Here is a 25,067-nt window from a genome sequence, read left to right on the forward strand (position 1 = left end):
GAAGTCAATCATTGTAAAATTTATTCAGTCTCTTTCCCCATATGCTACTTAATAAACAACATCACGGACAGAATGATTGAAATAACACACATCTGCCATTTTAATGGTCTGCTGCGCTCTACCCACTACAACAACACTCTCCACAGGAGAATTGAGCTTTCTTTCATCATGAATTTTACATCACGCCTGAGTTCAGCTGTTAACAACATACTGGGGATGACTTGATTTCATGCAGCCGAGCCCCCTTGAGGGGCCAGACAGATGTTCGAGGGGCGCAGCGTGCATCTGTTTGCATGCAGGAGCTGCCGTTGTACCGCAGGTAGCAGAGTCCCACACCTGGGAGAAGTGTTTATTCATTCATTCACTCCACAGCTGTGTGTAAACAGACAGTCAGACAATTCACACTACTGTCTGAAACTCAGAGGCGTATAAGATAAGAGTTTGTTATTCAAATGATATGACAGAGCAAGAATAATTTATGACACACAGACTCATTACTATTCCCATAAGGGTGAGCAATGTGTGTTTAAAGCAGAGGGAGGTTCAGATCTGAGGATATCTTTGTCGACTTATATGATTTGAATCTAAAGCAAACATTTACTTTGGCTGCTGGTTGCAGCTTCATGTGAAGTAAGTGACCGCAAGAATATTTATTTATTGAAAATATTCAAGAGGAGATAATGTTGGAGTCACACATCAACATTTTTCAGATTAATATTTTTAGATATTTGCAGCTATAAGAAGAGACATGATAAAAACATATTAGTTTACTCTTCACAGTATTTATGTCAGCAACAGCTTCAAATTTTACATAAATGCACAGACCTGTTTTCCAAATAACTCAGTGAACCCTGATATTGACCACACTGAAACTTTATGGGCAAAGGAAAATAATATTAATAACATTATGTCTACATATCTTTTGCATAATTAAGTAATAATTACAGGTTTGACATTTCTAACTTCATATGACTGAGTGAAAAGCATTATCTTGTTTCCTAACAGGTCAAATTAATCTATTGACACAAGGCATGTTTAGCACTAACTCAAATACAGATCAGACACAGCTATTCTGACACAGATTTAGCAAACACAGATGCCCTTTAAATGTTCTGCATACAGTACCAGTCAAAAGTTTAGAAACGTTTTCTCATTCAAGAGAATGGGAAGATGTGTCCAACAAACTTTTGACTGGTACTGTACATCTGCACATGCCTGCATAACACAACAATCTTACAGCTCAGTTCATTTTTGCAGAGGTCAATTTGAATGCGCTGCAGTTAAATACACATAACTGAAGGCAGACTGGTTAATCATTTTATCAGGTCACACTGTTTAGAATCCAAAATAAGCAGTCAGCGGTGACTTAAGAGAAAGATAAACTGACTGTGGGTGTGGTGAAACAGGATGCCAGCGCGGTTTAGCCTCACCTTGTGCATACGTCTTGTATTTACACTCCCTGTGAGAGGATTCAGCGTTCCTATTGTTATCATGCATAAGCTGTTGAACTTGCCTGGTGGTACCGAGTCCTCCTTTTGCCCACCCATAATCCTGTTCCCTTGTTTGCTTTATGAAGAGTGACTGCTTATGCAAATGTTAATTTGTAAGGACTCAGGAGGCTCGGAGACGAATCCCCAAATCCATCAGTGAGGCTGACACTTGCAGGCTGATAAAACACTAAGACAGATGGGATGCCACAACATTTAATTCTGATGCAAAAGTTGTAGTAATGAGAGTTAAAAGTCAGCATGCCCCTATCAGAGTGGGAAATCGATTATCCCGCTTTTATAAAGAGTGACATGTCTATAAGTGAGAGTGCAAACCTTCTGGGGAAAATAATTCCTGTGTCCACATTGATAGAAATTATTCTATGAAGTTAAATTCCCTCCATCAGCTGTAGTAAATGCTTTAATGCATCATTTCATGCTGAAACACTGTGGAGTTCAGTGGTTTATCCTCCGTCCATAGTTGTTATTGCTTTTGTCATCTTCCATTGCTTTATCCAGCCAGTCTCTCTCCTGTTCAGACTCAGAGTCGCTGGCTTCACTTACATCAGCTGCCAAAAGGCGAGAATAGTTAATCCTGCGCTGGCGAGGAGCTTTCCACTGGAGCAGAGGCAGGCACACGCACCACACCATTAGACCCACTGCGACTCCTCTGAACAGCCACTTCAGCCCAAACCTCTGGACCACGAATCCTCCAGCAAAGCTCCCCAGACCGCGTCCCAGCTCTAGAGAGAGTGTACTGTAGACCCTCCTCACACTCCTCTCAGCCCCCGGCGTGGCAACATTGTCGCACTGGACCTTCACAGCCCACCAGAGGGCTCCGCTGCTGAAACAGCTCAACAACTGAGCAGGCAGTGCAGCCCACGGTGCCCACAGGAAGGAGTAATAGAAGCACTGCAACCCCAGACATGCAGCCCCCACTGCGAGCACCCGTCCTGGGCTGAGGAGCTTGGACACTCGGCCTACCAGAAGAGGGAAGGCGGCTTGTGAGAGCAGCGCAAGGCCTAGAGACATCCCCATGTGCAGCTCACTGCTCCCACAACCCTGCATCTGCCACAGGAGGAAGTTATCCACGGCCGAGCCCGCCATCCCGACCAGGAGGGTGGTGATGGCGCAGAGCAGAGCGTGGGGGGAGGCACGCACCAGCTGCACAGCTTTGAGAAGCCCGTTGGCCTTGTCTCGCTTCTTGTTCAGGTGGAGAGGCAGGAAGGTCGCCACCGGCAGGGCCACAGCTGCCAGACCAGCGTAGCAGAAGACATGCATGGCGCTTCTGGGTATCTGACCTGCTATGATGAGACAGCTTAACTGGCTAACCAGCGACCCCACTCCTGTGACCCCACATGCTGCTCCCAGTAAACCCCAAACCCTGGTGCTGCTGTAGCGGTCCGAGGCATCCGCAAAATCTAGATATTCATACAGGCCGTCGTCTGCCGTCCACTCTAGAGGGGCTGATGCTAACTCCCACACGGACACGGTGATGAGTATCAAGAAGAAGAGTTTGTGTTCGATGTATATCACCTTCAAGCTGCTCATTAAGTCAAAATGATTCTCTTTCTCCTGCTTTGGTTGTTCCTTTGAACCTGATTTGATATTGGACCGCTTATTCCTCTGTAAAGCTGCCAGAGGGCTGGTGGTATGAAACACGACGGAGCTGCTGATCTTTGGCTCTCTAGGACTGCTGTCGACAACCACAGATAGATTCTTTTCTGACAACTGAGGATGAGGTTTTTCCTTATCATGCTTGCTTGTCATAACAGGAGCAGATTCAGTATCACCAAGTGTCTTTGCAGGAAAAGTGACACCAGACTGAGAAACAGCACCTGTGTTGATTTTTGGGTGAATTCCAGTCGATGATGTCGTGGGTCCAACGCTACTCGTGAGCAGGTGATCGGCCACACTTTGAGTCGGACTGCTACTCTGCTCAGACATGTTGCAGGTGCTGTCCTGTGTGTGCACATCTGTCGGGGGGATAAAAAGCAGAACCAGGGCGACTGCTGCTGAACACACCAGAGAGCCGTTTATCACCGCTCGCCTCTTGTTGTAGTGCTTGGAGAGCAGGCTCATCGCGGGGCACCACACCAGCGATATGAGGTGCTTGGTGCCCATGACGACGCCGGTCATCGCAGGAGTCAGGCCCAGCTGTTTGAAGCACAGGGTGAGGAAGGGGAGCAGGCATGCTTTGGCACAGGAGCACAGGAAGGTAAAGGTGCTGGCCAGAGCGAGGGCGCGCTTGATGTCTATCTGCTTGTTCCTCTTCATGATTGTCCTCCTGGGCAGCTCACAGTGTCTCCAAATAGGTTTCACATGAAGCAGCTGATTGGACAACGGCTGAGAGACACAGACATACAATGCAATGAACATTTGGTGTTAATGCCACTTAATAGAGCTCTTCTTTTTGACACCCTTCTTAAATAACCCCTCTTTCTCCACATCTGCAACCTGCTCTACCTTCTCACAATGGAAATGTAGGGGTGTTAATTCAGTGGGAGACTTGTATGTCATATATTTAATATTAGTTAATATTTTTAGCAGTTTCCACTACAGGAAAAATACAATAGACCTAAAACATTTGTTTCAGTTAACTTCAAGTATAAATTACTAACCAGCACTTTAAATTAGATGTCAATTTGAAGTAAATTGTGAGCTCCAAAAAGAAAATATCAACCCTACGTGACAAAACATAAATCCATAATTTCTATGCAGTGCTTAATCCAATTTAATGTGTTACACAGACTCTGATAGTCCAAAAGTAAAACAGCATCTTTACAAAGGTGTCAGAGAAATGTTTAAAATGTAATTTTGCCAAAAGCGCTATAACACACAGCCTTAATTCCTGCTGTGAGCTGACTATCTAGTGGGAATTTTAATAATTGATTTTATAATTGATTTTCTGTTTGCTTGAAGACTCATCACTATGTTAACTATGCGTTATAATGTGCTCATCATGTTCTGTTGTAGTGCACTGGCTTTATTTTATGTAAAACTGACACATACAACTACCATCTCTGTGAATACTGAGCTTCAACAAAGGTACATATCACATTTGGTAAAAATAATAAATACCTTCTGTAAGTCAAAGTCATTGATTATGTTTTGTTTGGTGCTTTCTGCACTTCACATAGTGCTAATGAACAGACCCTGGTGATGCAGGAATCCCCAAAGCACCTCAGCTCATGTTATTTTAACTTATTCTTATATGTGTCAGCACAGGTGACACACACATGCAAAGGGTACAAATATGTTTAATGTTAAAATGAGCGTCCTCAGTGAAAACCTAGCGCAGTACTGTTCTGCAAAAACGATCAGATAAAGAAGGAACAAGGAACAGCTCAGTCAGTAATACCTGTCAGGCTGGATGCACCTGCTGCATATCAAGGTGTCCACTGCACTAGTCCACGTCACGTCAATTTTTTCAGATTAAAAAAAAAAAAAGAAAAAAGAGAGACAACGTTAAACATTTACCTTTTGACCTCTGCCCGGACAAAGTTTCGTATACTTTTCTAGTGGTCAATTTCCATCTCGGTTTTCTGCATTACATCAGCGATTTAGTCTCTTTATGTTTAGAGAGGAGCGCACCTGTCGCCGTCTGGACGGTGAAAGCGTTCAACTGTAAGTCCAAGTTTACACCTGGAGAGCAGTTTTCATGAGTACAGCGACCCATAGTGGTGTGGATGCCTCTCTGCGCCACAGAGAGCGAAAAAGCAACTCCCAGTAATTTCTTGACGTATTGAAAAGCACATTTTAGCCATTTTGGAGAGTTTCTGGCGAGGTTTGGCACACAAGGGGACGACATACACTGCTTACACATGGCCCGGTAAAACTGTAGTACATTTACATATCAACCTTAAATTTGGTAGACTTGTGGATCATAGTGTAGGAGCCAGAAAATGTAAAATTTAAAGAGCTTAAAACAATTCTTGTTTTAGTAGGTTCCTTGTAAAACAAAAGAATTCAAGTGGTTTTTTAAAAAAAAAATCCCTCAAAAAGTGTATTCAATCTCCTACATTTTCATGGAGATTTATAAATTCAGTGATTTACACTTATATAGTTAATGGTATAAGCGTGTTCATCATTGAAAGCCATTACAAATGTATGTGTGATGTTTGCATGAGACGTTAATAAGGATTAAATAGAGAGATAAATTGAATAATAAATAGATAAAAAAAAAAATTCAGGTGTGAGAGTGCAACAGGTGCAATGCTGATACATGTTCAAGTCAACTTTCTCTGTGCAAGTAAGAGAATAATTCTTTTATATGAGAGAAACATATTCAGCTGAGGGTCAGTTTATTTACCAAATTTTTAAATTTGAGTGGAATCAGCACACATCATGAATTCACGTCACATGGTTTTGATGCTTTAGTTCTCCCAATACAAACTTATAACTCTACATCTCTTTCTAATGAACTGAGCACCTCAGTGAACTCATCCTTTATAGGAATCATCCCAAGTAAACTGTAATTATAACAGATTGTGTTGTACAATAAAAGTAACACTTCATAATACAGATACAAAAGAACAAAATGAAAAATAATACACTAAATTTAATGCAACATGACAGAGCATTGTGTACAGCAGTATGCAATGTCAGTATACATTAAATAGTCAGGTGATGTCCCTCAGTACGTCACACCAGTGAAGGTGTTGATGGGAAGTGACAGGACTTTGTTCAGATACTTGCTCAGCAGTGACTCTTGCTCATTGCAGGACTGGATGCTGCATACTGGGTCCAAGCACGGGGAAATTTCTAATCTGTAACGGAGTGACATTAAAGCGTATTAAAAATAGAAATAGAAAAAATGTAAAACAGAGATGCTGTAGTGTCATAAATTACCGTTGAACATTAGTATATGTCCTGCGAGAGTCTTTGTCCAGACACACAGAGAGTGTTCGATTCTCCATTGTCTTGATGCTGATATTTCGGGTTTGGATCTTCTATGAAAAGGTGTAGAATATTTAACAACTTGTATAATAGATTTGGTAGATAAGATATAGATAGATAAATGGTACAACAAATAATAATAGCAATAATCATTTAAAAATTTGCTTATATTGTGTAGAAGGAAATAATTTGTTGTATTTTGGGTTCATACTGTCAAAACTTACAGCAAGGTAATCCTCACCTAGGCAAAGTGAAAAAGATTGTTCATATATATACTGTTTGTTTTTTCAAACCGATAGGAAGTAAGATAATCTTACAAATCTTTGAAGGCTTATTATTACACTGAATAAAGCTGTCAACAAAATATAAATACAAATCCATACAAAAGGCCAAAAGACCTGATGTTATAGCTGCCGGCTCTGATTTAATCACCACGCCACATGTCATGAGTGCCTCTCCTTTCACAACTTCTCGCTTGCTTAAAGAGATCTGACGAGGATGTAAAAATAAAGATAGCCTTAGTTAGCCTAAGTCCTAATGTTGATGATAATACTAAAGATGAAATATTACAATATTAATAATGTCTACTTATAAGAAGGACTGTACCTTTGTGTAACTGACTGAGATGACTGCCCCCAAAACTTCCACTGTTGACTTCTTTCGGCGTGCAGAGCGTTCCTCTGTCAAAGATAACACCTCACTTTACTATATGTAACTGTAATGTTAACACATTTATTTCAGTATCCACATACACACACACACACACACACACACACACACACACACACACACACACTCAAAAGAGAGAAAGAAATTCAGAAACATACTTGAAAATATTTCTTTATGGTGTCTGAACTCTGGGATGTCTGCCTCCAGACGGGACACAAACACTTCCTCCACCACAGAACTGGAGTGGGGCATCTAAACACATACTGTATTCAGTCAAACCAGGAACTACATGTGCAGCATCAGTAAATCATTTCCACAGTCACTTTGGCACCTCCAGACTACACTGCACTATGCACTGTGTTTTGCCCAGTAATGGAGAAGGTATTTTCTTTATTTAAAGGACCAGTGTGTAGGATTTAGTGGCATTTAGCAGTGAGGTTGCAGATTGTGACCAACTGAATACCCCTCCCCTTCCAAGCGTGTAGGAGAACCTACGGTGGCCACAAAAGTCAAAAACTCAAAAGGCGAAAGGCCCTCTCTAGACCCAGTGTTTGGTTTCTGGGCTACTGTAGAAACATGGCGGTGCAACATGGCAGGCACCGTGGAAGAGGATCCGCTCCCTATATAGATATAAAGGGCTCATTCTAATGTCACAAAAACACAACAATTCTTATTTTCAGGTGATTATACACTAATTAAAAACATACTTATGAATATTATATTCCATTTCTGTCAAGTCCATTCTGCTAGAGGCCACTAAATTCTACACACTGCATTCATTCATTTGTTTGGCCACTAGGGGGCAGCACTACAAGCTCAAAACTTTATTTACATCTGTGTATCACCTTATGAAATGGAGTTGTTAGGTGAATGTCTTAACAGAGTTGCATATTTACACATCCAGCAGACACAGAGCAACATTAGTATTCATTTGCAGTCATGATTTTGTCCACCAGATGAATAGAAGTCCTATATTCACTCTCTTTTTTAGCTCTGGTTTGGTTGAGCTAGTTGCTGACTCTGTTAGTCTGACATTTGGTACTGGCCTGGTAATTCACAGTGAATTTATCTGAGCCTTTTAGATGAAAATAGCTGCCTGCTACTGCTGGAAAAAAGGGTGATGAGCGTGTTATTAGCTAAAAGAGGGTAAAAACCTCTGAAGAACTGAGGGAAACTGCAGAGTTAGGTTCATCACTACAGGCGGCCCCTTTCACATTATACATAGTCATTTGATCCATTGTTAATATAAAAAATATATTGATTGGCAGCTTTATGTAAAACTAGCAATAGGCCTACCTCAATAAATACCCCGTTACTCTACCTTTAACAAAATGTACTCCTAATCCTGTGATGTGGTGTTTCTACTTCTTCTGTTGAAATATGTAAAACCACCTTTGATATCTACTGCTGACATTTACATACATGTGACTTTTAATATCTACAGTATACAAATGAGAGCTGCACTGTACCTTAACAGAGTAGAGCGGCAGGTTAACTGGCTGGATCCCACAGCGAAGGTAGTAACACAGGCTGTCCAGTAGGAAGAGGTTACGCTCCGATGGCTTGCAGTGATTAGAGTCCTGCAGCAGAGAGATCACAGAAGAAAGAAGGTATCAGCTGCTAGCATGGCTGTAGACTGTTGTTTTAATGCCTCATGTGGTCTTTTGCTATCTCTGCATCTCTTTCCTCCTTTAATCTCCAACATACACATCAACAACCTGCACACAGCTAATAAGATGTCATTTCTACAACAAGTTACCATTCCAGCAAGTTTGGGGATTGCGGCTCCCAGACTGTTGATGTTGCTGTCATACCAAGGGTCCACTTTTCCCAATAAGGAGGCGAGAGACAATCTGCCTTCCTGTTGATATGGGATGTCCTATGAGGAATAAGAGGTGTTGCAGGGTCATATAGAGTTTAATAAATTCACACTAAACAGTTAGTGTTGCTTTGAGTGACTCACAGGTGAACTAAGTGAAGGCTCCACATCAGTAACTGGGATATAGTATAACTGTAGGTTCAGTTTCTTGGTCAAAATAAGATGTTTTGACTCTCTTTCTCTGTGGGGAAATGCAGGTAAACAATAAGTGAAAAGCTGAATGTACTAATTAAATTCACCTACACACAATGAAAATACAGAAAATGTTTGAGGAACATATAATATTTTGCTGTGGCACTATTTGGAAGAGAGTATTCATGAAAAACCATCCGCTCACCGGATGGATTGATAAGCCCTGGTGAGCCTTCCCAGCACCTGATCGTCCCCCATTACCACCACCCGTGCTGTGTGACTCCGCTCTTCTTTAAACACAGGAGAGTTTCCAAGAAACGCTTCTATCCTCTCCCTCATTAGGCTCAATTTATCTGCTGGCTTCATGCTCTTAAAGGCATTTCTCCGTGTGAATGCTGGAAAAGGATTTCTGTCTGTGGGCTGCTCTGTGTCATCAAAGTCATTCTCCTTTAGATCTCTCTCTATCCCACTGTCTTCAGAGTGAACCAAGTCTCTTTTGTCCTTCTCTTCTTCATCAACACTGGAGTTAAGGGAGGAACCCAGGGCGAAGTTTGCCAGCAGATTCCCTTTAGGGAAGATACATTTAATGTGCATTTCAACTGCAGCAGCAGCCTTTGTGACATTTATTTAGTTGTGGAACTTGTATGGTAGTGGAAATTTTTGTTTGTCTGCTGGACTCACATAGATCCTCTTCGTTGTCCCACAAGAGGAAGTTGATCTCTGGAAAGGGCATTGCAGTGTTGCACACAGAGCCATGATCTACCTCGGTTATTTCTGAGAAAACAGGGTAAATCCTGTCAAAATGTTCTTTTCTCTGCTCATACTCATAATGTGTGCTAGAACAGATGAAGAACACACACCTTCTTTAGAGGCAGTCAAAATGTCTCTGTAAATGTGTTGTAGTCTGTTCAGATAGTCTGCATGACCACCTGCTCTGTGCTTTATACTCTGCTCCACAGCTAGGACCACTTCCTGGAAATATTTCTCTACCATATGGTCCTCTATAGCCTGAAACACACAAAAAACACATGTCTGGGTGGCAAACGAAAATAAGGAAACACTGATAACAATACAAAAATGTGTGCATGTTGACCCGAAGTCTAAACAGTCATGCTAGCAGCTCTGAAAGGCTAATGCTTTGAGCTAAATGCTAAGCATGGTAATGGCAATGCCTACGATGTTTATTGGTATACTGTTTACCATGTTCACCATATTTCTTATTCGCTTTTTTGCAGAGAGTTAGATGAAAATATTGATGCCACTTTCATATTCATCTGTTAGATATATGATTAAACCGAGCAGGGAGTTTGCTGAGCTTAGCGCAAAGCCTGGAAACAGCCTGGCTCTGTCCAGAGGTAACGAAATCTGCCTCTAAAGCTCATTCTGGGCTACTGTAGAAACATGGTGGGAAGAGGAACCACTCCCTATGTAGATATAAGGGGTGCTTCTTCTAAGGTAACGAAAACACAACGATTCTTATTTTCAGGTGATTACACACTAATTAAAACATACTTATGAATATTATATTCCATTTCTACCGTGTCTGTTCCGCTAGATGCCACTAAATTCTACACACTGCACCTTCAATGCAAAATACAGTTGAGGCTGATGGGAATGTCATTAGTTTTGCAGGTATTTGGTCATGAAGCAAAGTACTGGACAAATAACAATTTGGACAAGATGGTGGCTCTAGACGAGAAGTAAGGGGATCACCAAAGGTACTACATTCATCCAGAAGAGGGCATGACTGTTTGTACCAAATGTAATGGCAATCCATCCAATAGTTGTTGAGACATTTCACTTAAAACCACAAATGGAAACCTGTTGGTGGTGCTAGATGAAAAGTCAGGGGATCACCAAAATCATTAGGCTTCATCCACTGGGGACCATGAATGTCTGTAGCAAATTTTAATGGCAAACTGTCCAATATTTTTAAGATATTTCAGTCTTTCTGTCCAAAGGCTTTGTCTAAAGCGTCTTCATAGACATTCCTACCCCAAGAGCCTGAACCAGTCTGGAGCTTTGGGATGCTGTCTCCAGCCCCGCCTGCAGCACACGTAGCACCAAATTTTTCTTCTGTGATAGTGTGTCCCTGTGCAGGCTGGACGCCTCCAAGTCTGCTATTACTGTTGCTTCCAGTGGAGCAGAAAACACAGCTGGGTCTGCAAGCACAAACACCCTGGAGGAAACCAGTAAATGGGGAAGCAGGAGACAATGATTGTAAGAAAAAAAATGAGTTTATCCAGTGTTAAACTGCTTCAAAGTCACTCAAAGGATATATACTCACTTTTCCTGCAAAGTGAAAAGCTTATTCTTCAAGTTCTGCTCTGCAATGACTCTCCTCTGATATAAGGAGCCTGTTGAGAGAAGGACTGTCAATGTCAACAGTGTTTAGTGTATGCGAGGTATTGTTAGTATCTGATTTCAGCTGTCTGAAAATGTGTTCATTGATGCATAATACCTGGTGTGGTCATTTCCATCTTGATGCTCCTCAGAATGCTCGGGGCCACAGCAGCGTAAGGCAACGGTAAGATCAGCAGTTTCATCAAACACTCGGATACTCTCTGATAAAGCTTGGTAGGAGTCATGGCACCTGACTGGAATACAGAAAAGCAAACCAGTAAGACAGAAAATACTAATAATATAATAATATAATTTAATAATTCAACTGTCTGTTGATCTACACACTATTTCTAACTGTAAAAAGCACTGTCTGACTTTACATGAACAATATCATATTATCAACTCAGTCACACAGGTGAGTCTTACCTGAATAACCACATAGTAGAGCATGTGCAGCACTGGGATGACGTGTGTACGATTGTGTTTTATGGATCTGAATCAGTCATCAGACAAAATGTTACATTAAAACCAGCTTTTCATTAGCTTTTTCACCTTTTTTAAAAAGAGTTGAGTTGAGGGACAAACATTGCCTACCCTTTTTAGCATCTTTTCCAGCTCTTTGACCAGTATTTTGATCAGTAAGACGCTGCAGGATGGATGAGTCTCCATGTTCTTTTGAAGATTCCACCTTAGCATTCCTGCAGAGCAGACAGACAGTCGTTTTCTATATATTTCGTTTTGCACAACACACAGCATGTCAGATGAAACAAGATTAGCCATTACTCTGAAGGCAGTCTAGTGTTGATTATTTCATTTTTTTCCTACAAATCCAACATTTTATCATTTTAATTGACACGAGTGACACCAGCTTGATGATATATGGAGATTTGACTTATTCTAAGACCCTTGAAACAGGCTGAAGCCACAAAAGTGTGTTGTTTTTAAAGGTTTTACAAAGTGCTACACCAGCTTATTCACTTTCTTGCCAAGAGTTAGATGAAAATATTGATGCCACTCTCATTTGTTTAACTGTAGGTTACAGCCAACAGGAAGTTAGCTTAGCTTAGCACAAAGACTGGAAACAGGAGGAAACAGCTAGCCTGGTGCAATCCAGAGACAAAACAAAACAAGATCCACGTAGCAGCACCTCTAAAACTCACTAATTACCACATTATATCTTGTTTACTTAACCCGTACAAAAAAGTTAGTGTAAAAACTTCAATTTGTGGTTTTATGGGGTGATGTTTCTTGGCTCTGAACAGTCAGGTAACCAGTGGAGTCTCCAAGAAGTTACTGCTCCCAGCAAAGAAATGGTTTGGAACACAAAGTAATCCCCTCGCAGAACAGTGAATCATCATTTTTACGTTTTGGTTTTTGTAAGATTTAATCGAATTAGATAAAATGTTGTAATTAGTGAACTTAAGAGGTGCTGGCAGGCACATTTTGCATTGTTTGGACAGAGCCAGGCAAGCTTTTCCCAGTCTTTATACTAAGTTAAGCTAACTGTGTGCTGGTGGTAACTATACCAGACACACGAGAGGGGTACCAGTCTTCTCATCTAGCTAATTCACTGCCAGAAAGTGAATAAGATTATTTCCAAAAATGTCAAACCTTTTTTTGAAAGTACTGGTGCCAGTAAATGTTACTTTTTTCTACACAAAGATGACATGTTATAAATAATTAATTATATTATTGGTTGCATTCAAACTTTTTTGCCTTTAGGTGCCTTATTCAGTTGTTGCTACCTTTCTGGGAAGCACTTCGGCTGTCTGTCTCTCTGAGAAGAGACTGGACGTTGTTGTACAGGCTGAACTCCACAGTTGAGGAGAGAGCCACATCAGCTAAAAATGAATATCAGTATCATCAACATGCCATTGTCATTGTTATTACATTCTGCCACTCCCAGGGTCCAAGCTTTAACCAGCAAAGCAAGTTTTTTTTATGGAACAATTTAAAATAATCTAAGGGGAAATGAAAGCACCTACCCGTGGTATCAACCATTGTGTGAATTTCAAGATAGTCACACTTTCAGCAACATGGGCTTCAACCATGAAAACCAAGAAAATCTGCCATATTCACTTTCAACAGATTTCAGTCTGTCATGCCTGATGTTGTTATCTCCTGTCAGTAAAAGTTCAAAGATGACAATGTTGCATTTGTCCTTAAAACTCTGAAATGAATTACTGAGGTTAAAACTTTTTTCTAGGGGCCCAAAAACTGACAAAACTTCATGTGAACAATGATTACAAACACAAACCATCTGCGCAAGTCTAAGATAGACAATAGAAACATCATCTGATACATTGCTGTGCTGTTTGCGATGAAGTGGAAATACACTATATTAAATGTTACTATGAACAACCAAACAACCACCCTAATGCAAATGAACTAAGTTACATTGTCTGCAATAATGCAGAACTTACCACCGCAGCTTCTGCTCTTGTAAATGTCTGAAGAGGAATTTGAAAACGAATGAAGATCGTCTACTGCTGCTACATGTTAGCAGAATAACTCGTTAATGGCAGGTATTACTTTGGTTTACTGTGTGAGACAGGGTGTGAATAACAGAGGAAGTCCAGAAAAGGCAGTCACTGTCTACATAGTGACAAAAAAAAAGACAGAGCTGATTGCAATATGATTTTATTGCAGTTGTGTGACAAACTGTATAAAAACATGACAAAATGTATATTTTCTGAAACATAAAAAAACAGGTTCTCAGTGCTATCAAGTCAAAATAAATAGCTTATTTTATTAAAGAAGGGTTTTACTCTGTTATACCTCAACAGAACGTACACAATAGTAATCAAGTAATCAGTATATCTCTGCACCACATTAAGTGTCCATCCTGTGTTACGTGCCTGTGTAAATGATATATCACTTCCATGGTTGAATGCAGTATGACGTGTGTCAGGGACATGAGGTGAAAGAGGTGATGGGAAGGCAGAGCAGAGAGCAGTAGGATGGGTGCAGAGGCTGGACTTGGCCTGGTGAGGGCTTGTAGCACCTCCAGTCTGAACTGCTTCCTGGTTTACAGCACAGAGACACCTCACACCTGCAGACAAGACAGAGCATCACTGCAACATGTGTGTCTGATTAATGCATGCAGAGGCTATGACTCACTTGTAACATTATAGATCTGAAGTGATGAGAGGTAACCAAGTACATTTATTCAAATACTGTGCTTAAGTACAATTTCAAGGTACTTGTACTTTACTTGAATATTTACATTTTGTGCCACTTTATACTTCCACTCTTCTACTCCACATTTCAGAGGGAAATACTTTTTACTATACTACATATATCTGACAGCTGTGGTTTCTAGTTATGTTTCAAATAGGATTTTACTTGCAAAGCACTTGATAAACTCATAAAATACAACACATTGTCAGAGGTTAAAACAGTGGCTCCCAACCTTTTTGGCTTATGACCCCTCACAAAAAAGCAGTGTGTAGTTAGGGCCTCTTGTCACATTTCAGCTGTCTATGGTTTGTTAGTAATTCCATCAAAGACAGATTTCCCCTCTAAACTTCTCACATGGTTTCATATAGAGACTCAAAGAGGGTAAAATGACCCCATATTTCAAAAAAAGCAAAAATTCTTCTCTCCTCTCCTATTAATCATCTCATGACAACCCAGATTTATCTTGTGATCCTTTCATGGCCCGACCCCTAGATTGGGAATCATTGCACTACACTGTCTAACTACTATACCTATTGATGAATCAGTCACAGGGCCATTTGTTCACAGAACCTTTACTTGAGACTTTATGGTACTTTTGTACATTTGCTGCTAATACTTCAGTACTTTGACCTAAGTCCAATTTTAAATGCAGGGCTTTTACTTGTAATGGAGTATTTTCACATTGTGGTATTGGTACTTTTAATTTGATTAAAATACCTCTTCCACCACTGGAAAAATGTAGGAGGAATATCTCCCTTTTTTAAAGTCTTTTGTGACTAGTCAGCAGTGATGCTTTGTTATACCTGGTGACACTTTGGATGAACTTCTTCTCATCCTGATCCAGACACACAGAAAATGTTGTCCCATCATCTCCACCATTCACCTGCACCTTGTCCACCTTCACCTCTGACATTGAGATGTGCTGCCAGAGGGAAGTTAGAGAAAGAAGAAGTGTGAGGAAGGAGTATTTCAGAGGGAGGGGGTGTGTGAGATTGTGGTTAGTTTGAATGCATCAAACCACCCTTCACCTGGTTGTAGCTCTTTTTAGACTTGGAGCACTGCCTCTTCAGGACTTCTGTCATCGTCAGCTGCAGACTTTCTACTCTTGAATCTAGACAAACAAGATTTGATTTGCTTAGAAACCACAATGTAGACAAAAGCAAACATAAGACAAAAAAAGTCACAACAAAATTCAATTCAAATCTGGCACATGGTGAAAAAAATGTCACAAACCTAACTGCTCAGGTTTCCTGCAGGCTTTGTAAAGATTTATAGATGTGCAAACCATCTCTGTCTTGGTCCACTGGTTCCTCCCACTAACAGCCACCTGTAATCATACGTAGACACAGCAGATTTAAAAATAGCTTTGGCTGTGAACTTTTATATATGTGTTATTGTTTGTGTAGCAGGAAATCTGTGGGTGTCAAAGCAGGAACAATACCTTGTTGTAGGCAACATTTAGTGTTAAAGGGACAGCCTCCCGTTCTTCATCAATTCCAAACCTTTTGCTTGCAGCACCTACAAAAAGAATAAAGAACACATCAGACTGTACATATGTTTGTGTGTGTGTGTGTGTGTGTGTGTGTGTGTGTGTGTGTGTGTGTGTAGGTGTGTATGTGGCGGCTGTCTGGTTACGTCTGTCAGAGTATGACTCACCCATAGCCTTAACAGCTCTGGTTCCAGCAGTGTGCCCGAGCTCCAGAGAGTGAATAAACACTTCCCTTCTCCTCTCTCCTCCAGCCAGGGTCAGCTGTGTGGCGGAAGAAAAAAATTAATTCTGTGAGCGAGTGAGAGTTTGATGCCAATATGATTTAGTTGATTTTCACTGTGTACTTTCACATATGCATTTACTGGAGTGAGAGACTGTGTGTGTGTGTGTGTGTGTGTGTGGTGCTCCTCTGACCTCAGCCTGGTAGAGCTGCACCAGAACAGGCTGGTCCGCATTTCTGCAGTAATAAAGCACCAAATCGGCCAGCAGAGGAAGACGATCCATGCTGCCACTGCTCACTGAGACATCACTTTCCTTAGCCTGGGTCACAGGGAATACACTTATGAATTTACACATGAATGACACATGAATACAGCCTATAAACTATGACAACTATTTATGAGATGTATGATGTGTGGTAATATTGAATTACAGCAGCAGCATTGTGTGTCCAAGGCAAATTTCCCTCTTGGACTATAAAGTCTTTCTCTTAATCTTATCTTAAAAAGTATTCACCAATTTCTCCACCATCAGTCTGCACCAGCCGTTTAGTATTTCACCCCCATAAAGTTGGTGGACTTGTGAGAGACACATTAAATGAAAGAACAGTCTAAATTGATGCAGCAGAGGCCTAGATTATACGACTTTTAGTCCCTATTTCGAATCAAGCTTTAAATATACTGGATCCTTCATTTCCCATAATGCAACTTGAAAGCCTCTTTTCACTCACTTGTCACTTGAGCTACTGTCTTGTCTTATTGTGTTGATGAACGGAACAGAGTGAGGCGGTGATACCAGTATGAAGGGTACCTGACAAAGGACGTCAGAGGACAGACTGAGCAGACTGAGGACGTTCCGCTCATACCAGGGATCCATCATGCCCAACATCTGGGCTATATCAGTTGTGCTGTCCTCCTGTACACTGTCGGTAGACTCCTGTCAGAATGAGGGAATAAAAGGTATTAATACCTCAATCAATTAAATACATTAATAAAATTTCATGTCATTACAGTATGCTATTAGAATCTATGAAAACAATGCTGTGCATGGTAAGATATTACAGTATTATATGTAACACTATCTAATGATGATTTATAAAAGGTGTAACAGTAAGTTATAATGACTTTATTAAGAGTTAATACACCATTTACTAAACATTTATAATCCATTAATTAATAAACTTTTGGGTTGACCTCTGATCTTCTAGAAAAGTGCCCCACGTTTCTTAACAGCTTATTGAAACATGCAATGGACTTCTGTGAAAATCTTTGACCCTTATTATTAATGATTTATTAACATTACAACTGTAACTTTCTGATGGTTTATTAGAAAGTCAGACATCTGTTACTCTTTATTAATGACTATTAATGACTCACAAGCCAGAGTCACAACCTGGCAACTCAAAAGTAATTCATGGCTTATAACTTATCTATAAAGAATTAGTAAATGTTTTATCAACATTTAATTATAAATCTTATACAACCTTTATAAAGGGTGTCTTATTAGAAAGTGGTAATTTATCTATGCAAGTATATATTTACATATACAAGTAAAAGACTGACCACAGCTTTAGTTGAACTTCCTGCCGGACCCTCGGTTGGTGTGTGTGCTCCTCCTGGGCTTCCTGTAGTTTTCCTTTTGGTGGGAACAAAGTAAAACTGCAGTTTGCATTGCTTGGTGAGTCGGGGACGTTTACTCTCTTTCTGCTGCAGGTCTTTGTATGCTCTGGCCAGCCTGCCAACCTCTTTGTCACCTCCAAACACCACCACTCGCAACAGGGTGACCACCTCTGCCACATCACCCTCGTCGCAGCTTAGAATTGGCCTCCTGCGGATGCACACATGCTTCTGGGGGGAGAGAGGATCAAATGTAGATGCAGTGGGTGCCTGCAGAGGCCGAACCTGTCTGGACATGGACTTGTATTTGAGCTGTGGCCCAGTCCTTTGAAAGTCTTTGGCGTAATCATCATGGAAGCCCATGCTTTGGGCACGGCGGCAAATGTTAGGGCTGCGGGGAGCCTTGAAAAGTAAGGAGAAGCGCTCAACGCCTAAGAGGGACCTAGATTTCTTTTTGGGTTTCTTTCTAGGCTTTGGTTGGCTGTCCTGTCCTTCCGTTGTGTCCTCATGTCCCGTGTCCTCGCTGAAGTCGCTCTCTACACCGGATGAGCCAGACGGTGTAGAGACCACAGACCAGCTGGAGGACAGAGAGTGGCCAGAGAGCACAGAGTCCCTTGAAGAAGAGGATGTGGTGGAGATGCGGTGGTTTTGAAAGTCGTGATCTGCTTTGTTTCCCTCCACCTCGTCTTCCTCATCCACACTGGTGTCAATAATATTATTATCATCATCCTCTTCCATTGTTGTTTTGAGGAAACAGTCTGGAGGTGAATCCAGGTCATACTCTCTTGCGAGGATGTCATTCAGAATATCTGGATGAACATAAAGAGCTTAATTAGAGCAGAAAGACATGAGGATGTACATCAGGTAGAAAAGATGATAGGAAAGAAATTTAAGTGGAAAAAAAAGTTTGAATGTATCTGTGTTGAGCTGTTCAAACTTGACTAATTACCAAAGTTGTCGTTTTCCCAGGAGCTTTTGTGACATTTGGGGAAGGGCAGCATGAAAGTCTCAACAGCTCCTAATGAGAGGAGGTGATGTGGAGGTTAAGGAAGCACTGCTGTTTGAGCTCAATCTTGAAAAACAGGTTTAGCAAACAAACTCTGTCCCAACAGGAAATAAGTTCTTTTCCTCATTACAACAGCCTGGACATGGGATTTAGAGTTTTAAGTTCAAAATCAACACTTCAGTCACTTATCTAGTTTGTCCTTGACATTTTATATTTGTATTTTCTCTCTTACCAGTGTCTGAGTGGCAGTCAGCAGAAGCAGGAACAGCAAGGCTTTCTCTGAGCCTCTCCATGCTGCGTTGTAGACCTTGTTTAGCTGTGCTGAGATCTGCTGTGGTGGCTGCCGTCTCCATGCTGTCAGTCATTACCTCCAGGAGCTGCTCCAGCTCTGCAGGCTGCTTTGCCTGGAGGAACAATGCAGGGTTTGTTTTAGGAAGAAATTAGGGAAGACGTTTGAGGAAGACACATTAAAAGAAAAAGAGGAATTGTACATCAACAAAGAGGCACAGTGTTGGTTGATTACCTCCAGGGCAATGCGGAGCGCATGCAGGTCATATTTGGTGCCCAGCGCAGCCTGAAAGCCGTGCAGGATGAGGGTGACGGTGACGTCTCTGTTTGACTGCTGGGTGCTACTCAGCTGCTCAGAGACAGACTGGACCTCTGGAGGGACGTCCTCATCTGGGCTCAATAAAAGCACCGTCCTAGTGGAAGACACATACACCCACATCACTGGTAAAAATAACAGAAAGTTTTTCAAGCGTGTGTACATCCTGATATCTATATGTCTAGATCTAGTATGTCACCACTTAATGTTGAAATTAGACTGTATGTCAATCTGGAAGCAGAAACACAAGTTTGTTTAATGTTTTCTATTTACCTTTTTACTGGGAGCTGCACAATTATTTGTTTATTACGATAAAAACAGAATTGGAGATGAGAAAAAAATTGATCAGGATAAATATTTTTTTCTCAGTGAAGGAAGGAACTTACAAAGTTTTAGAGCTGGGAATCTCTGGGGGAAACCCCTGCTCAGTCCTCACCAGTCTTTGAAAGGAAATACCTAGAGCAAAAGTAGAGAGATAGCTTAGTATATCTGTGCGGGTAAACATCGCCCCCATATGGACACAGTGATACATGAACAGTGTATAAACTACTTGAGCAACAACAAAACCTCCCTTTGTTGAAGGAAAGCGGTGAGGTGGCATTCAGCCTTTTTTCAGTGCTACCTGGTGCTCTGAGCTCCTGATGGATGATATTCAGCAGGCGTTTACTGGCAGAGCAGCATGGATCAGGCCAGGACAGGAAACCATGGAACAACAGGTAGGCCTCCTGCAGCACATTGCAGTCTGGAGCCACATAAGGAGCCTGCAAGAGTCAGAGAAGAAACAACTGACTTCCAAAATGAAACACATTTTATTGCGCAATTAATATCGAGAACTTCTCCCCAAAACTGAAAAAAAAAAGAGTCTGTGCTCGTTCCTCTACTGATGATAAATGACACCCACTCACTTTTAGGAGGGTTGAAGAGAACAGGAGAGTCAGAGGCACCACCAGTTCATACTGGCACTTTTCTAGCACCTGTAAAAGATAAGAAAATGAATCCTGAACTGAAACACAATTTCATTCCTCATATTGTATGGAAAATTATGTTGATCTTTCAGCTCTTTACCTCCTTTGTTTTCCTCAGAATTTTCTGCAGGAGGATGAGGAAGTTGTGGGGATCTCTCTTCACCAGTTCCTCTAAGCACCAGCGGTTTATACACAGCCCAGCTAGTCAGAGAGACAAAACAAACAACCTGCTTATTTCTCCTTTTAGGTTTCATTCTGATGAAAGGCAGTAAACACATTTGTAAAATACACATTAAAAGTTTCAGAAAAGTATTCAGTCAAGATGCTTATTGGCAGCCATAGGATTACGTCACTCTCTCTTGTTGCGTAAGTTCTAAATGAAGCTGTTTCAGTAAATATTTCGAAACTGATCTTACATATAAACCAACATGATACTGTCTCATGCCGTCTGTCACTCTGTCACTCCTTCATTCTGTGTGTCACTACTTTCAATTCCCATTTGACTCTATAAGATGAACAATATGTTCCCAAACAGTTTGCTAGTTGTGTGTTTTTATGATTAAATAGTTTACATTAAACAGGTTATATTCTGTTTTGATATTATATTGTTATGTGATGTAGCTTATATTCTGTCCTTTGACAGACTAAGAGGACCCAGTTTATGTTATCTGAATCCATATTTTGAGTATGGTTTTTGTGTTACAGTTAAAAGCAAGTCTGGTGATTGGGTCTTACCATTCCAGAGTTGTTTGTCAGGGGTGTCAAGACCGAGGTCACACAGGCAGCGTTCAAGAACATGCTGGATACGATCCTCTGTGCATGAGGTCTGCTCCATCTTCTGCATCGTCTTCTGCAGGGGCATCACAACATCGATGGAAAAATACAGATGATAAACCGACAGGAAGGCCAAAAATAGAAGAAGAATTACACACTATTATTGTGTTCCGGTAAAACAATATATTATCTGTCCTCAGTAGTCCAAACTTCCTGTTAGTGCTGTTGCCAACACGTTATATTCATTATTCTTCCTTTTCAGAGAATTAAACGCAGTCAAGAGTAAAAGGCTCACTCGCACAAACTCAGATGCAAATACAAATGTCCACAGCAACAGTGTTAGTGCACAGCATAAAGACTGCCACTTCCTACCAAGACCAGTGACTCACAGACTGCATGAGTGGACCGGAGATGAGCTGGTCGAAAAAAGCAACCGCAACTTCTACTTTTTCATTCAAAAAATCAGCTGCTGACTCCAGATTTGGTATGACTCAAGCCTGGCATGGAAATGAATCTTACAGAAGGACAACTTCCTATTTGATCCTTTTTAGTTTTATTAGTATGTAAGTGTTTTAGAGTAATGAATGTAAATGACACTCAAGGTACAAAACCCAATCAAGTAGCGAAAACAGATTTTAGTGCAGATTTTCTGGAATTAGGATCACATAATACCTGTGGTTAGGGTGCACACACATTTGACGGACAAACAACTAAAACCACACTGACCACACAATGAAATGGACATTTTTAGAAACAAAAACATTTCATTGGGGTAATTAAAGGCTTAAAACAGTAAGCACATTTTTCCAAGACAGGGCCTGCTCCAGTGTCTTTTGTCATTAATTTCAATAACTTTAAACTCATGCTCAGACTGCCATGATATATCCTTCTCAATTATAATATTGCTCCTGGGACTCCTCACTGTATTTGGCCTCCGGGATGTTGCATACGGAAGCTATAATTGTCCCCAGCTGTGGCAGATGTGTCACTGTGACCAGTGATGAATGTATGAAGTGGCACGACTGGAAAACTGGGGTCATCTGTGCCCATCAAAACAGGAAAGGGCCTTCCTGGAACCATTAATGCAACATAAATTAAAACTGATCCTTTCACAGATTTCTTTAGACAGGACAGGGGAAGAAACTGAAGAAACTGCAGCTACTCTAGTTAAAATATACTGCAAATTGAATAAAGAGTGTGCACAGTATTATGATAGAGCAGTGGTTTGTTTCGGATATAACCTCACAGCCATATCAGATGAACTCAAGTACTCCAACACCATCACACATGTTCAAATGTGTTCATTGCTAATTGAGCTAATTTTAAATTGGATGTTATTTAGCACTATGAATTATATGACCGTGGATATTGTTACAGTATTTTTTTCATGCAATTGAATTGAACTGTGGCTGACTGATAGATGTTTCAACTATTTATCCATTATTTTTTAGCTAACCACTTCAACCATTTATCCACTTAAATCTAACCATTTTGAATCATTTATCCATTATCTTAGCTAACCATTTCAACCACTCATCCATTACTTTAGTTAAACATTTGAACCATTTATCCATTATCTTAGTTAAACATTTCAACCATTTATCCTTTATCTTGGCTAACCATTTCAACCATTTATTCATTGCTGTTAGCTAACCATTTCAACCATTTATCCATTATCTTAGCTAAATATTTCAGCCTTTTATCCATTACCTTTAGCTAACCACCTCAACCATTTATCCATTATCTTAGCTGACCATTTCAACCATTTATCCATTATCATAGCTAAACAATTCAACCATTTATCCATTACCTTTAGTTAAATATTTCAGCCTTTTATCCATTACCTTTAGCTAACATTTAAACCTTTTATCCATTATTTAGCTATTTCAACTATTTACTCATCACTTTTAGCTAGTTATTTCAACTGTTTACCACTTAGCTATCTATTTCAACCATTTGCTTTCAGCTATTTCAGCCACTTTCAGCTGGCTTTCTAACTGGCTATAGGTGATGATATTTAACCAAGATTGTTGTATTAGTCTAATAGTCGATAAAGTTTGAACTCCCTACCTGTAAAACAAAAAATGACAACATATGTACAGTATATTAAACAATGAAGACAAGCATGAGGTCTGTATCTTATTGTGGCAGGGCAACACAGACAGTAGCTCTGTGCTTTGCAGTACCTGGCATATCTAGCTTCAACAAGCAAGCCTGTCAATTGTCTACTGAGGAAGCAGGTGTTTGCTCCATTGTATACAGTCAGGCTGTATTGTCCAACCCTGCCAATGCAGACTGTTAATGCCACAATGTTACAATACTGATCTCTGCAGGGACTTGTTGAAACATTAAGATTATTTTAAAGTAAGTGCTGCTTCAATTGCACATGTTAAAGAGGAGCAAAGAAGGAAAGACAAGGAAGGGGAATTAGAGGTGACATAGGCATGATGCTCAAAGTGGATGACATGCGGCTTCCCAAATGACTTTAAAGAGACCTTGGTCATACTCATTACCTTTGCTTTCAATTAAGCAAAAATGATACAACTGAGACTCTTTTCAATTCCTCAATAATCATTTAATACTTCACCAAACATGCTGTATGTTGTGTCAATAGTAAGTGCACTGACAACAGCTTTCAGCAGCTTTTAAAAGAAGGGGAACAGGAAATCTGCAGTGGTTGAAAAACACTTTGCAGTAACCGTATATCTGATGGAAGTGGTGAAACAGAGTCTTGTTCCTACTACAGAGATAATATATGAAATGGTAAAATATATGAAATGGCCTTTCTGTTTAACTTATAACAGGCTTTAGACATATAATACAGATGCATGGAACATACTGTAAATGAGTAGAAATATACAACAGAGGCAAAATAAAGAATTGATCAGCAGAGAGAGATATAAATCTTACCTATAGTTGCAGTTATCAGTATCCTAGATCATCTCATATCAACCGCAGCGGAGGCACACCAGCAAGGGGAAACAATACAAAGACCACATCCTCCTGTGTTGGTGTTTTTCAAAAATAGACCCTCTAACTGCAGAGTCAAGAGAGCATGTGCTGCAAAACAGGAACTGAATGAGTCTTTATGCTGAGGTGCATGACATAAGACATTCTACTGATGTTGTAGGAGGAGTCTTTTATTTTACGAACCTCATTTGACACATTAGAGCTTGTTAGAACAATATGGCTTGTCTGGATTTGATAGTGCAGTGCAGAGAAATACTGAACTTAAGACGGAAATGATAAGCTACTTTTGCTCTGTTGAAATCGTTTGTTTCATCATTTTTCTTTCAAGATCATTTGAAAAAAAATATTGACCAATGACCTGAAGCAAAATATAACATACTAAATGTTTTTTGTATCCTAGGTGATACTGAAATGCTTTAGGGGTGTCAGAGTTTCAGTGGGAAACATTTATAGGGCAGTTAACTCTATTACTGCTGTCATGCAACTTTGTACCCACATGTTGAATTCAACATTCTGCTTTCATGGAAAACAACACTGATGCTGAAGGAAATGCTGATATTTTGGCAGGTTTAACTTTTTTAAAGAGATTTTATTTTTTAAAAATTGTTTTTTGGGACTAATAAGTTTATATTGATCAAATGTCAGTATCCTCAGGGATGCTTTTTTCCACAAAAAAGTTCAATTGCCTTGTTAAAAATTCTTATAATCACATTTCCTCCTTCTTCCTCATTGGAAAATACAGAATCTATGTATTATTCATTTCAAAAGCTTAGTCTGCTACTTCACTGAAAAGCCCATTTTCAGTGTACATACACATGGAGGTTGCACATTGGAC

At 40.4% G+C, this 25,067-nt stretch overlaps 3 protein-coding genes across 11 annotated transcripts; all 3 read right to left on the bottom strand.

The window, feature by feature from the left end:
* Window positions 1-752: 752 nt before the first annotated feature.
* mfsd6l (major facilitator superfamily domain containing 6-like) lies at window positions 753-5,125 on the bottom strand. 2 transcript variants are annotated; one of them, XM_042392455.1, is made up of 3 exons: window positions 5,082-5,097; window positions 4,849-4,893; window positions 753-3,833 (listed from the first exon to the last, which is right to left on the bottom strand). In XM_042392455.1, the coding sequence occupies exon 3, from the start codon at window positions 3,762-3,764 to the stop codon at window positions 1,944-1,946; it is 1,821 nt and encodes a 606-aa protein (XP_042248389.1). In that variant the 5' UTR covers window positions 3,765-3,833; window positions 4,849-4,893; window positions 5,082-5,097; the 3' UTR covers window positions 753-1,943. The 2 variants fall into 2 exon arrangements, with proteins under 2 accessions (XP_042248389.1, XP_042248388.1); XM_042392454.1 differs by lacking the exon at window positions 4,849-4,893 and having other exon boundaries at window positions 4,968-5,125.
* A 649-nt stretch (window positions 5,126-5,774) lies between these two features.
* On the bottom strand, window positions 5,775-12,296 carry pik3r6b (phosphoinositide-3-kinase, regulatory subunit 6b). 3 transcript variants are annotated; one of them, XM_042393223.1, is made up of 16 exons: window positions 12,004-12,296; window positions 11,528-11,663; window positions 11,354-11,423; window positions 11,062-11,245; window positions 9,927-10,074; window positions 9,748-9,840; window positions 9,272-9,632; window positions 9,019-9,115; window positions 8,815-8,934; window positions 8,525-8,635; window positions 7,214-7,307; window positions 6,993-7,066; window positions 6,785-6,875; window positions 6,611-6,627; window positions 6,339-6,439; window positions 5,775-6,256 (listed from the first exon to the last, which is right to left on the bottom strand). In XM_042393223.1, exons 1-16 carry the CDS (start codon window positions 12,187-12,189, stop codon window positions 6,124-6,126), a joined length of 2,016 nt encoding a protein of 671 aa, XP_042249157.1. In that variant the 5' UTR covers window positions 12,190-12,296; the 3' UTR covers window positions 5,775-6,123. The 3 variants fall into 3 exon arrangements, with proteins under 3 accessions (XP_042249157.1, XP_042249158.1, XP_042249159.1); XM_042393225.1 differs by lacking the exon at window positions 6,611-6,627 and having other exon boundaries at window positions 6,165-6,256; XM_042393224.1 differs by lacking the exons at window positions 6,611-6,627; window positions 6,785-6,875.
* Window positions 12,297-14,060: 1,764 nt separating this feature from the next.
* Window positions 14,061-24,325, bottom strand: LOC121883383 (phosphoinositide 3-kinase regulatory subunit 5-like). Of its 6 annotated transcripts, none has more exons than XM_042391607.1 (19): window positions 24,173-24,325; window positions 22,185-22,332; window positions 21,224-21,338; window positions 20,589-20,689; window positions 20,429-20,497; window positions 20,146-20,284; window positions 19,910-19,979; window positions 19,443-19,620; window positions 19,152-19,323; window positions 18,863-18,931; window positions 17,860-18,722; window positions 17,108-17,233; window positions 16,493-16,618; window positions 16,246-16,339; window positions 16,031-16,107; window positions 15,823-15,916; window positions 15,618-15,700; window positions 15,393-15,511; window positions 14,061-14,461 (listed from the first exon to the last, which is right to left on the bottom strand). In XM_042391607.1, the coding sequence occupies exons 3-19, from the start codon at window positions 21,330-21,332 to the stop codon at window positions 14,317-14,319; spliced, it is 2,634 nt and encodes an 877-aa protein (XP_042247541.1). In that variant the 5' UTR covers window positions 21,333-21,338; window positions 22,185-22,332; window positions 24,173-24,325; the 3' UTR covers window positions 14,061-14,316. The 6 variants fall into 6 exon arrangements, with proteins under 6 accessions (XP_042247541.1, XP_042247540.1, XP_042247544.1 ...); XM_042391606.1 differs by lacking the exon at window positions 24,173-24,325 and adding an exon at window positions 23,333-23,416; XM_042391610.1 differs by lacking the exon at window positions 22,185-22,332.
* Window positions 24,326-25,067: the final 742 nt, after the last annotated feature.

This window comes from Thunnus maccoyii, chromosome 18 (genome assembly GCF_910596095.1).
Source record: "Thunnus maccoyii chromosome 18, fThuMac1.1, whole genome shotgun sequence".
Lineage (NCBI taxonomy): Eukaryota > Metazoa > Chordata > Actinopteri > Scombriformes > Scombridae > Thunnus > Thunnus maccoyii.